General features: G+C 38.2%; 1 protein-coding gene across 5 annotated transcripts in view; it reads left to right on the plus strand.

Moving 5' to 3' along the window:
• Edil3 (EGF like and discoidin domains 3) overlaps positions 1–14,535 on the plus strand; it is a 536,979-nt gene that overhangs the window by 310,156 nt on the left and 212,288 nt on the right. For all 5 annotated transcript variants that reach the window (NM_001427434.1, XM_087634184.1, XM_087634186.1 and 2 more), the window contains 1 exon segment: positions 11,088–11,269. In NM_001427434.1, coding sequence (NP_001414363.1) covers positions 11,088–11,269 — 182 coding nt within the window.

Genomic DNA, 14,535 nt, shown 5'->3' on the forward strand with positions numbered 1-14,535 from the left:
ACATCCATTTGTTTGTGATCCCCATCATTAGTGTAGGAAGCTGTTATTGTGACAATGTGTCCTTGTGGGATAAATGCAAGGTTTGAATTTGCTCATCAGTTTCCTGTTTACCAAAAAATGCTTCAGTAGCTGTGTTCAGCACCTATTTATTGAGCAATTATGCATAGAAAGATGTTGTAGTGGATAGTTCGAGTGCCGTTTAAAAAGGACTGAAGACCAGAATCTCTTCAACTAAAGAATTCTACTGCATATGTCTGTTCCCAATTGTCTTAGATTTCATTGCTGTGAAGACATATCATGATCACAAGAAAACATTTAATTAGGGTTGGCTTAGAGTTTCAGAGGTTCAGTCCATTATAATCATGGTGGGAATCATGGCAGCATGCAGGTAGACAAGGCGCTAGAAGATCCAAGAGAGTCTATGTCTTGATCTGAAGGCAGCCAGAAGGAGATTATCCTCTGCTGGCAGCCAGGAGGATGGTCTCATCCTCACTAGTCAGAGTCTGAACATAGGGAAAGACCTCAAACCCTGCTTCATCAGTGACACATTTCCTCCAACAAGGCCATGCCCACTCAAACAAGTGCACACCTGCTAATAGTGAGACTCCCTATAAGTCAAGCATTCAAACACATTGGTTTATGGGGACCATATCTACAAATCACCACACTGAACTGACTAAAGGTGGTGAACACAGAATTGATGGATCTTCAGAACCTGTTTTATGAAACTTAAATGAAGATGGCAAACAATGAGTAGAATTTCCTTGGCACCATGGGGTCCACCCTTAACTTAAACTAATTTAACTTCTTCACACAGTCAACTGACAAATGTGAAAGAAATAAAAATGTGATAGTAACAAAATGAACATCATTTCTTTGTATTCTTCTTATGATAACTTGAAAGTTCACAGTGAATTTTGCTGGTGTGTTGCCTAATAGACAGAGTAGGTAGTTTAAGAGTAATAATTAAAAGGACCCACTGAATAGTATGATTGAAAATCTAGATTCTCTTTTCAGAGTGACAAAAACACTATTGAAAATGGTATAAGTTCTTTAAATGTCCATTCCTAAATTCCATTCAGCTCTTGTTAAGGCTGCCATGAAATTTAATTGATCAAGATAGGCCCTGCAACAGTACCAATCTCTTTAGTTGTTTAATATAAACAGTCTGCAGTAAAGAACCTCTCTGCCTTCAACATCTTAGTATCCAAACATTATACAAAGAACAAAAGGGTCATTGAGACTCTTTTAATGGTGTTTTTCTTTCAGTAATTACTTTTTAATGTTTGATACAATTAAATTATTCTCCATTTGTGTTTCCTTCATTCAAACACTCTGATATATCCCTACCTCCTCTGTCAGATTCATAACTTCTCTTTTCATTAAAAAAATCTCATGTACAAAAATGTATATGTATTTGTACACCCATAAAAACATAGGTATAATCTACACCTCACAGGTTCTTAACATTATACATAGAACTACAGCCAAATAATGTTGATATTTGGCAAAAACTTAGGTTCCTGCAGGTTTTATAACCCAACTAAGAGTAATCATGAATGTTTCATAGCCCTTTATGAAATCTGTAAAAGTTCTTGAGGCTTAAAATGTGAAAGAAAACAAAAGTTCACAGAATAAATATTTATTTAAGTTTTCCAGTGTTTAGTGTTGATGAATATGAACATTAGTTTACTATGCAGTTCCTAACACTATAATTATGATTGACTTCTTAATAAGACATACACTTCTTTAAGATAATGGTATACAGGTCGAATGCATGCAAAAATGAGCACTCTATGTTGATATAACAATTTTTAAAAAAATTCTCAGCTGAGGAATATTAAATGGCTGTAAAGCACCTAAAGAAATATTCAACATCCTTAGTCATCAAGAAAATGCAAATCAAAACAACCCTGAGAATCTACCTAACACCAATCAGAATAGCGAAGACCAAAATTTCAGGTGACAGCAGATGCTGGTGAGGATGTGGAGAAAGTAACACAACTCCCAGATATCCTTCAACAGAGGAATGCATAGAGAAAATGTGTTAAATTTACACAATGGATTTTTACTCAGCTATTAAAAAAATGACTACATGAAATTCTTAGGCAAATGGATGGAACTAGAAAATATCATCTGAGTGAAGTAACCCAATCACAAAAGAAAACATATGATATGCACTCACTGATTTTAGCCCAAAAGCTTGTAATACCTAAGATACAATTTATAGAAAGCATGAAACTCAAGGAGAAGGAAGACCAAAGTGTGGATGCTTCAGTCCTTCTTACAAGGGGGAACAAAATATTCACAGGAAGAAACATAGAGACAAAGTATGGAGCAAAGACTGAAGGAAAGACCATTCAAAGACTGCCACACATGGGGATCCAATCCACACGCAGTCACCAAACCCAGTCACTATTTCTGATGCCAAAAAGTGCATGCTAACAGGAGCCTGATATTGCTGTCTCCTGAGATGCCCTGCCAGAGCCTGAGAAATATAGAGGCGAATGCTTGCAAACAACCATTGGACTGAGAACTGGGTCCCCAGTGGAGGAGGTATAGAAAGGACTGAGCAACCTGAGAGGATTTGCAATCCCATAGGGAAGAACAATATCAACCAACAAGACACCACAGAGCTTCCAGGGACTAAATCACCAGTCAAAGAATACACAGGGCTCCATCCACATATGTAGCAGAAGATGGCCTTGTAGGGCATCAGTGGAAGGAGAGGCCTTTGGTCTTGTCAAGGCTAGATGCCTCAGTGTAGAGGAATGTCAGGACAGACAGGCAGAAGGGAGCAGGTAGGTGGGGGAGCAACCTCATGGAGGCAGGGGTTGGGAGACAGGATAGGGGAGTTTCTGGTGGGGAAAACAACCAGGAAGGGCAATAATATTTGAAATGTAGATAAAGAAAATATCCAGTAAAAACTAATAAAAGGAACAGAAAAAAAGAATTTTTTTAGTTGTTCATTTCAAAGAAACCAGTTTACTTTTCTAACCTCATTTTTCCCAAAAGAATGTGATAAACTACTTACCCATATTTTTTTTATTAACTTGAGTATTTCTTATATACATTTCGAGTGTTATTCCCTTTCCCGGTATCCGGGCAAACACCCCCCTCCCCCCTCCCCTTCCTTATGGGTGTTCCCCTCCCAACCCTCCCCCCATTGCCACCCTCCCCCCAACAGTCTACTTCACTGGGGGTTCAGTCTTAGCAGGACCCAGGGCTTCCCCTTCCACTGGTGCTCTTACTAGGATATTCATTGCTACCTATGAGGTCAGAGTCCAGGGTCAGTCCATGTATAGTCTTTAGGTAGTGGCTTAGTCCCTGGAAGCTCTGGTTGCTTGGCATTGTTGGACATATGGGGTCTCAAGCCCCTTCAAGCTCTTCCAGTTCTTTCTCTGATTCCTTCAACGGGGGTCCTATTCTCAGTTCAGTGGTTTGCTGCTGGCATTCGCCTCTGAATTTGCTGTATTCTGGCTGTGTCTCTCAGGAGCGATCTACATCCGGCTCCTGTCGGTCTGCACTTCTTTGCTTCATCCATCTTGTCTAATTGGGTGGCTGTATATGTATGGGCCACATGTGGGGCAGGCTCTGAATGGGTGTTCCTTCAGTCTCTGTTTTAATCTTTGCCTCTCTCTTCCCTGCCAAGGGTATTCTTGTTCCCCTTTTAAAGAAGGAGTGAAGCATTCACATTTTGATCATCCGTCTTGAGTTTCATTTGTTCTAGGCATCTAGGGTAATTCAAGCATTTGGGCTAATAGCCACGTATCAATGAGTGCATACCATGTATGTCTTTCTGTGATTGGGTTAGCTCACTCAGGATGATATTTTCCAGTTCCAACAATTTGCCTACGAATTTCATAAAGCCGTTGTTTTTGTAGCTGAGTAATATTCCATTGTGTAGATGTACCACATTTTCTGTATCCATTCCTCTGTTGAAGGGCATCTGGGTTCTTTCCAGCTTCTGGCTATTATAAATAAGGCTGCAATGAACATAGTGGAGCACGTGTCTCTTTTATATGTTGGGGCATCTTTTGGGTATATGCCCAAGAGAGGTATAGCTGGATCCTCAGGCAGTTCAATGTCCAATTTTCTGAGGAACCTCCAGACTGATTTCCAGAATGGTTGTACCAGTATGCAATCCCACCAACAATGGAGGAGCGTTCCTCTTTCTCCACATCCTCACCAGCATCTGTTGTCCCCTGAGTTTTTGATCTTAGCCATTCTCACTGGTGTGAGGTGAAATCTCAGGGTTGTTTTGATTTGCATTTCCCTTATGACTAAAGATGTTGAACATTTCTTTAGGTGTTTCTCAGCCATTCGGCATTCCTCAGCTGTGAATTCTTTGTTTAGCTCTGAACCCCATTTTTTAATAGGGTTATTTGTCTCCCTGTGGTCTAACTTCTTGAGTTCTTTGTATATTTTGGATATAAGGCCTCTATCTGTTGTAGGATTGGTAAAGATCTTTTCCCAATCTGTTGGTTGCCGTTTTGTCCTAACCACAGTGTCCTTTGCCTTCCAGAAGCTTTGCAGTTTTATGAGGTCCCATTTGTCAATTCTTGATCTTAGAGCGTAAACCATTGGTGTTTTGTTTAGGAAAATTTTTCCAGTGCCCATGTGTTCCAGATGCTTCCCTAGTTTTTCTTCTATTAGTTTGAGTGTGTCTGGTTTGATGTGGAGGTCCTTGAACCACTTGGACTTAAGCTTTGTACAGGGTGATAAGCATGGATCGATCTGCATTCTTCTACATGTTGACCTCCAGTTGAACCAGCACCATTTGCTGAAAATGCTATCTTTTTTCCATTTGATGGTTTTGGCTCCTTTGTCAAAAATCAAGTGATCATAGGTGTGTGGATTCATTTCTGGGTCTTCAATTCTATTCCATTGGTCTATCTGTCTGTCTCTGTACCAATACCATGCAATTTTTATCACTATTGCTCTGTAATACTGCTTGAGTTCAGCGAAAGTGATTCCCCCTGAAGTCCTTTTATTGTTGAGGATAGCTTTAGCTATCCTGGGTTTTTTGTTATTCCAGATGAATTTGCAAATTGTTCTGTCTAACTCTTTGAAGAATTGGATTGGTATTTTGATGGGGATTGCATTGAATCTGTAGATTGCTTTTGGTAAAATGGCCATTTTTACTATATTAATCCTGCCAATCCATGAGCATGGGAGATCTTTCCATCTTCTGAGGTCTTCTTCAATTTCCTTCTTCAGTGTCTTGAAGTTCTTATTGTACAGATCTTTTACTTGCTTTGTTAAAGTCACACCGAGGTACTTTATATTATTTGGGTCTATTATGAAGGGTGTCGTTTCCCTAATTTCTCTCTCGGCTTGTTTCTCTTTTGTATAGAGGAAGGCAACTGATTTATTTGAGTTAATTTTATACCCAGCCACTTTGCTGAAGTTGTTTATCAGCTTTAGTAGTTCTCTGGTGGAACTTTTGGGATCACTTAAATATACTATCATATCATCTGCAAATAGTGATATTTTGACTTCTTCTTTTCCGATATGTATCCCCTTGACCTCCTTTTGTTGTCTGATTGCTCTGGCTAGAACTTCAAGAACTATATTGAATAAGTAGGGAGAGAGTGGGTAGCCTTGTCTAGTCCCTGATTTTAGTGGGATTGCTTAAAGTTTCTCTCCATTTAGTTTAATGTTAGCAACTGGTTTGCTGTATATGGCTTTTACTATGTTCAGGTATGGGCCTTGAATTCCTATTCTTTCCAGGACTTTTATCATGAAGGGGTGTTGAATTTTGTCAAATGCTTTCTCAGTGTCTAATGAAATGATCATGTGGTTTTGTTCTTTCAGTTTATTTAGATAATGGATCACGTTGATGGTTTTCCGTATATTAAACCATCCCTGCATGCCTGGGATGAAGCCTACTTGGTCATGGTGGATGATTGTTTTGATGTGCTCTTGGATTCGGTTTGCCAGAATTTTGTTGAGTATTTTTGCGTCGATATTCATAAGGGAAATTGGTCTGAAGTTCTCTTTCTTTGTTGGGTCTTTGTGTGGTTTAGGTATAAGAGTAATTGTGGCTTCGTAGAAGGTATTCGGTAGTGATCCATCTGTTTCAATTTTGTGGAATAGTTTGGATAATATTGGTATGAGGTCTTCTATGAAAGTCTGATAGGATTCTGCACTAAACCCGTCTGGACCTGGGCTCTTTTTGGTTGGGAGACCTTTAATGACTGCTTCTATTTCCTTAGGAGTTATGGGGTTGTTTAACTGGTTTATCTGTTCCTGATTTAACTTCGATACCTGGTATCTGTCTAGGAAATTGTCCATTTCCTGAAGATTTTCAAGTTTTGTTGAATATAGGTTTTTATAGTAAGATCTGATGATTTTTTGAATTTCCTCTGAATCTGTTGTTATGTCGCCCTTCTCATTTCTGATTTTGTTAATTTGGACGCACTCTCTGTGTCCTCTCGTTAGTCTGGCTAAGGGTTTATCTATCTTGTTGATTTTCTCAAAGAACCAACTTTTGGCTCTGTTGATTCTTTCTATGGTCCTTTTTGTTTCTACTTGGTTGATTTCTGCTCTGAGTTTGATTATTTCCTGCCTTCTACTCCTCCTGGGTATATTTGCTTCTTTTTGTTCTAGAGCTTTTAGGTGTGCTGTCAAGCTGCTTATATATGCTCTCTCCTGTTTCTTTCTGCAGGCACTCAGCGCTATGAGTTTTCCTCTTAGCACAGCTTTCATTGTGTCCCATAAGTTTGGGTATGTTGTACCTTCATTTTCATTAAATTCTAAAAAGTTTTTAATTTCTTTCTTTATTTCTTCCTTGACCAGGTTATCATTGAGTAGAGCATTGTTCAATTTCCAAGTATACGTGGGCATTCTTCCTTGATTGTTATTGAAGACCAGTTTTAGGCCGTGGTGGTCCGATATCACGCATGGGATTATTTCTATCTTTCTGTACCTATTGAGGCCCGTTTTTTGACCAATTATATGGTCAATTTTGGAGAAAGTACCATGAGGAGCTGAGAAGAAGGTATATCCTTTTGCTCTAGGATAGAATGTTCTATAAATATCCGTTAAGTCCATTTGACTCATGACTTCTCTTAGTCTGTCTACATCTCTGTTTAATTTCTGTTTCCATGATCTGTCCATTGATGAGAGTGGGGTGTTGAAATCTCCCACTATTATTGTGTGAGGTGCAATGTGTGTTTTGAGCTTTAGTAAGGTTTCTTTTACATATGTAGGTGCCCTTGTATTTGGGGCATAGATATTTAGGATTGAGAGTTCATCTTGGTGGATTTTTCCTTTGATGAATATGAAGTGTCCTTCCTTATCTTTTTTGATGACTTTTAGTTGAAAATTTATTTTATTTGATATTAGAAGGCTACTCCAGCTTGCTTCTTCTGACCATTTGCTTGGAAAATTGTTTTCCAGCCTTTCACTCTGAGGTAATGTCTGTCTTTGTCTCTGAGGTGTGTTTCCTGTAGGCAGCAGAATGCAGGGTCCTCGTTGCGTATCCAGTTTGTTAATCTATGTCTTTTTATTGGGGAGTTGAGGCCATTGATGTTGAGAGATATTAAGGAATAGTGATTATTGCTTCCCGTTATATTCATATTTGGATGTGAGGTTATGTTTGTGTGCTTTCATTCTCTTTGTTTTGTTGCCAAGACGATTAGTTTCTTGCTTCTTCTAGGGTATAGCTTGCCTCCTTATGTTGGGCTTTACCCTTTATTATCCTTTGTAGTGCTGGATTTGTAGAAAGATATTGTGTAAATTTGGTTTTGTCATGGAATATCTTGGTTTCTCCATCTATGTTAATTGAGAGTTTTGCAGGATACAGTAACCTGGGCTGGCATTTATGTTTTCTTAGGGTCTGTATGACATCAGTCCAGGATCTTCTGGCCTTTATAGTTTCTGGCGAGAAGTCTGGTGTGATTCTGATAGGTCTGCCTTTATATGTTACTTGACCTTTTTCCCTTACTGCTTTTAATATTCTTTCTTTATTTTGTGTGTTTGGTGTTTTGACTATTATGTGACAGGAGGTGTTTCTTTTCTGGTCCAATCTATTTGGAGTTCTGTAGGCTTCTTGTTTGCCTATGGGTATCTCTTTTTTTAGGTTAGGGAAGTTTTCTTCTATGATTTTGTTGAAGATATTTACTGGTCCTGTGAGCTGGGAGTCTTCACTCTCTTCTATACCTATTATCCTTAGGTTTGATCTTCTCATTGAGTCCTGGATTTCCTGTATGTTTTGGACCAGTAGCTTTTTCCGCTTTACATTATCTTTGACAGTTCAGTCAATGATTTCTATGGAATCTTCTGCTCCTGAGATTCTCTCTTCCATCTCTTGTATTCTGTTGGTGAAGCTTGTATCTACAGCTCCTTGTCTCTTCTTTTGGTTTTCTATATCCAGGGTTGTTTCCATGTGTTCTTTCTTGATTGCTTCTATTTCCATTTTTAATTCCTTCAACTGTTTGATTGTGTTTTCCTGGAATTCTTTCAGGGATTTTTGTGATTCCTCTCTGTAGGCTTCTACTCGTTTATTTATGTTTTCCTGTGTTTCTCTAAGGAAGTTCTTCACGTCTTTCTTGAAGTCCTCCAGCATCATGATCACATATGATTTTGAAACTAGATCTTGCTTTTCTGGTGTGTTTGGATATTCATTGTTTGCTTTGGTGGGAGAATTGGGCTCTGATGATGCCATGTAGTCTTGGTTTCTGTTGCTTGGGTTCCTGCGCTTGCCTCTCGCCATCAGATTATCTCTAGTGTTACTTTGTTCTGCTATTTCTGACTGTGGCTGGACTGTCCCTATAAGCCTGTGTGTCAGGAGTGCTGTAGACCTGTTTTACTGTTTTCTTTCAGCCAGTTATGGGGACAGAGTGTTCTGCTTTCCTGCGTGTAGTTTTTCCTCTGTACAGGTCTTCAGCTGTTCCTGTGGGCCTGTGTCTTGAGTTCACCAGGCAGGTCACTTGCAGCATACAAGTTGGTCTTACCTGTGGTCCTGAGGCTCAAGTTCGCTTGTGGGGTGCTGCCCACAGGCTCTTTGCGGCGGCAGCAACCAGGAAGACCTGTGCTGCCCCTTCTGGGAGCTTCAGTGCACCAGGGTTCCATATGGCCTTTGGTGTTTTCCTCTGGCGTCCGAGATGTGTGTGCAGAGAGCAGTCTCTTCTGGTTTCCCAGGCTTGTCTGCCTCTCTGAAGGTTTAGCTCTCCCTCCCACGGGATTTGGGTGCAGAGAACTGTTTATCTGGTCTGTTTCCTTCAGGTTCCTGAGGTGTCTCAGGCAGGGGTCCTGCCGCTCCTGGGCACTCCCCCACGGGAGCCCACAGGCCTTATACAGTTTCCTCTTGGGCCAGGGATGTGGGCAGGGGTGGGCAGTGTTGGTGGTCTCTTCCGCTCTGCAGCCTCAGGAGTGCCCACCTGACCAGGCGGTGAGGTCTCTTTCCCATGGGGTCTGGGAGCAGAGAGCTGCTGCGGGCCGGGATCCGCGGGTGTGGGACTTCCGGTAAACACAGGACATGCCCAGTCCTAGAGGAATTCTGCCTCTGTGTGTCCCAATTTCACCAGGCAGCTTTCTTGCAACAGACAAGTTGGTCTTACCTGTGGTCCCGAGGCTCAAGTTTGCTCGCGGGGTGCTGCCCACGGGCTCTCTGCAGCGGCAGCAACCAGGAAGACCTGTGCTGCCCCTTCTGGGAGCTTCAGTGCACCAGGGTTCCAGATGGCCTTTGGTGTTTTCATCTGGCGTCCGAGATGAGTTTTAAGACCATTTGAGAAATTTTAGTAATTTTCAAAAAGCTGTTCAATGGATTGAGCAAGGATTAGAAAATGATATGGTCACTGTTAATGAAAATGGTGACCAATGGGAAACAACAGGGGATAAATTAATCATAATTAATAAAGTAACTAAATTATTTAAACCTAAACTAATCCTGGTAGTCACCACCAATCAAGCTGATTTATATATATTGACATTAATATGGGCAATGTTCGCTATTCACAGGTTCATGGATCCATATAACACATTGTAATAGATATCATAGTAGAATTATGATCTGCATCATAAAAATTTGGGCACATGGAATGTTAATGAAGGTTTAAAATCAAGTACAAGTTTTTGCTATATTATCATTTTATTAATCTTGAACTTTAAAACTAAGTTTAAAATAAGTGAAACTGTGAACTGTAAAATATATATTTGTAGTGTTATTTTATGACTTCAACTTCATTTTTAATTTGAAGAACTAAACACATTTGAAATATAAGATGATATGATCTTAATCTTAAATCTTAGCAATTTAAATTTGTATTAGGAATTTTTAAGGTTCCAAGTTATACAATTGTAGAAAATTTTTAGATGCTTAAAATTTTAAATACATGGGCTATGCATTCAGAATTGTAAATTTTCATTTAAAGTATTTGAGATACCATTTTAAGTTTATCACATACTCTAAGTATAAAAATGCCATATGTTCTGGTTCATAGCTATGTGTTCTTTTAATAAAAATATTCAAACTATACTGTTTCCATAATTTAGATTTTATAGTAACTATTATAAGTTTCAACAAATTTCTATATTGCGTTTTTATGAAAGCATGACTCACTTATACACATTTAAGTTGGAAAGTTTATAAAAGTGAAAAATGTTAGTGTCACAGTAATTTTGACTCAAAATTCAAATGTTTTCTTGTCAAGAGAAAATTATCAACAAATATTTCTTAAGCACTAAAGAATCCTGAGTCTTACTAATCTCTGTGAATATGAAATATGAAATAGGATATAATTCTATGTCAAGGATCCAGTATAGGCTTTTTAAAAGAAGTTGCTTTCGTTGATATAAGTCACAATTTAAGACAATATACTTCCACAAATCTAAATCAAAATATAGGAAAGATAAGATTTTTAGAAGCCAGTTACAAAGCACAGATAGCAGAAAGAGCAGAGAGGGTCACAGCTACCAATCACTATTTGTAAATGAGGTAATCAGTAACAGACCTGCCAGCTGGACAGGACTGAAATGGTTTGTGAGTACAAAGTAAGCTTATGTAAACACTCTTGTTGCAAAATCTGGCATCCTTATGATTTCTGATACACACATATATTTTTTTCCTGATTTCTTTCCAGAATGCTCTGGGCCATTGGGAATTGAAGGTGGGATCATATCTAACCAGCAAATCACAGCTTCATCTACACATCGAGCTCTTTTTGGACTACAGAAATGGTATCCCTACTATGCTCGGCTTAATAAGAAGGGCCTTATAAATGCCTGGACAGCTGCTGAAAATGACAGATGGCCGTGGATTCAGGTAACACAGGGATCAGACGAAGCCATTTCCCAAAATGTCAGAATAATCATGGAAGTACGTTACGGAGAATTGGCTGTGATTCTTTCTTATAGTTAAAATGTGATTTAGTTTAGATTAAAACTGGTTGAAATTTCTGAAAATATGTGAAGAACATGCACATTCTCTGTCTGAAAATGTAAAAGAAAATCAAGACGAAAGCAGGTTTAGCAAAAATATACTCTTTTAAGTTATATTAAAGAGATTTTTATCATTTGCACAAGTTTATTCATAATGTGTTAATATTTAGCAACAGATTCTGAGACAAAAAAGTAACAATTTCATCTGTGTAGTTTCTGTGAGAAATAGTTTCCATGAGCAAATAAATATAAAGTGCACATCAGATCTTGATAATATCCAACTGTCTGCAGAACCCCTTTTACAAATGAGAGAATTTTAATTCATAGCGCCCTATATCCTCATTGGCCAGCTGATCTTAAAACAGAAGAAAACAATGCAATGATCTATTAAATGTTTTGCTAGAGAAGAAACATCTTAGCAAAACCGATCACCCATATTCTGTCCACTTAATCTTCCTGAGCACTCAAGTAAAAGCTGAAATTAGTTGTATTAGGAAGACAGAAAAGGTGATCTGATTTCTGTGAAATGTTATTCTTTTCTTTATGCGATTCCTTAAAATAGTCACTATCTAACAAATCAGATACCAAAATGGGAGCATATGCTAAATGGGAGAAAAATCCAGTATTCTGAGGATCAGGGTAATCATGTTGAAACTACATGAAGTCAGGAAATTTTTTATATAAAGTGATTTTGAAAATAGCTTCAACTGGTCTAGATTTTCAAGAACAGCATAATCAAGGACAGTACATAAGAATCTAGCAAATAGCATGTAGAAAATCAAGACAAGTGCGTTATTAGAGAAATTCATTTAAATCCGGTGTGAGAGTTTGCAAATGCTGTAGGGTTATTCTAAATGGTTTCTGCCACATTTTGTTGCCATGGAGTCCTCTGAAAGAATTTTATTAGATAAATAATCTTTATACCATAATTTGAATCAGAGAAGCATGAAACATTTTCTTTTACATTATTAAGTATAACATATTTAAAGATTTATCTACAATCATTAATAGCAACAAATTTATTTTGTCGTTGAGTAGAAAGACTTTCCTACTTCACAACTAAGCCAAATTCTTCCAGTGGATGTCTTTGTTGGGGTCTCATATGTACATTAGCTACATCTCATTTATCGTCACAAAGATAAACAGTTGCATAAAGTACATTTTTTGTTTGTCAATTTAGGTTGGTCTGCATTTGTGTACATTAACTCAGAAGTTACAAGACTATTTCACTCTGTGGCTACATATGCACAAAAAGTACCAGATTATAGGAACACTATATCTATAACATGTTGGCAGCAAATGAATAAAAACCCACTTAGGGATTAAAATTTATATATTATGAAACACCTATATTTAATCTGATACTGATCTTTCTAGACACACTTTAGCCATTCTACTTGTCCAGTCTCAAAAACTTTTATAGAACTGCAATAAAAAAAACCCTTAAGAATAAAATATAGAAGTACACATTAAACATAAAATTATATTTAAAACAACACACAATATACAAATTAAAGTTTATTTACAGTTTGAAAATTTCATATAAGAGTAATGAGTTTCATATTTACATGATTACCCACCAACTTTTTTTGTTTTACAATTCTTCCCATCTATTTGATTGCTTCATAATTCATGGCCTTTATTCTTTAATTTGAATAATTTCATATATAAGCATATTAGTTTAGAAATACAATTTGTTGATTTTACTTTGTGTTGCCCATCTGTGTTGCTCATGGCTGGCCACTTGGTATTGGATAACATATCTAGAAGCTAGTACTTGGAGAAACTGATTCTCCCCCTTTCACAATGGTTAATTGCTAATAGCTCGTTATCGAGGGATGGCGTCTTGCAAGATATCCTCTCTCAATGTAGACAAGCAAGTTGGTGTGGTCATTTTCAGGTCTTCCTTCTTTTTGACAACTATATTGTTGAGATATTATGGGTGTAGATTATTTGACATATAAAGAAAACATTATCTCCCATGAGATGTTCTGAAACTCTTGTTCTCAGAATCTTTCTATTCTTCTTTATGGGAATCTTGTAAAACTGTAAGTGTATTGGACACATGGTATAGGTATTGAACATGCCTGGACATTCAGTGGATTGTTGTCCTTAGTCTTTTGACCAGTTGTGACTTTCCACAATAGTCTTTGTTTCAGAAATAAATGTCAATGACGAGGGGTGAAAACTGAACTTACCTGTTGGTATAAAGATAAATATTGAGAATGTAGTTAGGAATTCTGGTGGTTTAGGGAATTGGTAGCAGAAGATTCTTTCCAAATTTCATGGCCTCTCCGGCCACATATGCACTGGGTTTAGCTTCCAATACCAGACATGTATTCTCTCCTCCTGAATCCAATGAAATGGTTGTTGGTCACCTCCAGGACATAAATGCTGCTATTGCTAATTGGGAATATCTTGCAGTTCGGGTCATTATTTTGATTCCATGGCTTGTAGATAGTATAGCAAGTTTGAGCCAGTGATTTTCTCTCTCTCTCTCTTGGAAGCTTGCATCTCATTTCTAAAACCACAAAAGCTACTCCTCAGGCAGGAGGCATGCAAGGTGGTCTGAGCTTGAGTTTTCTACGTCCTTGCCCAAGGTGTCTTTAGCAGTCAGGTCTACTCTTCAGTTTCTGGGAAGAAACAAGGGCATAGGCAATAAGCTAGATTTCAGGGGTTTTTTGAAGTCACCTGACAAACGTACTAGGATTTTGGTAGCTTATCTATGGCTTTTTAAGAGCTCTTTATCACCTTGAGTTGTGTACCTTGATTAATGTGTGTGTGTGTGTGTGTGTGTGTGTGTGTGTGTGTGTGTGTGTGTGTGTGTGTAACTAAATCATTTTCCATGGGTTTTTCAAACATCCTAGTGCTATTTGTCCTATCTTCCCACTTCCTTTGTATTGCCTCTTTCACCCTCCCTAGGTACGTCCGGCACCTATTTCCTCATATTTTTTCCATAGAACCTGTATCCTAATATCCTCCTCTCCTTCCCTTTGCTCCCATCGTTTCCCATTATTTTCTTGCTTAAATGGCTTTTCCAGGATAAACATTCACATGTAAAGATTTAGAGCTAGGATCCACAAAGAAGAGAGCATGGCTGTTTGTTTTTAGGGTCTAGGTTAATTCATCCAGTATTATTTCCATCTTCAA

The sequence above is a fragment of the Rattus norvegicus genome, chromosome 2 (genome assembly GCF_021556685.1).
Source record: "Rattus norvegicus strain SHRSP/BbbUtx chromosome 2, alternate assembly SHRSP_T2T, whole genome shotgun sequence".
In the NCBI taxonomy this organism is placed as follows: domain Eukaryota; kingdom Metazoa; phylum Chordata; class Mammalia; order Rodentia; family Muridae; genus Rattus; species Rattus norvegicus.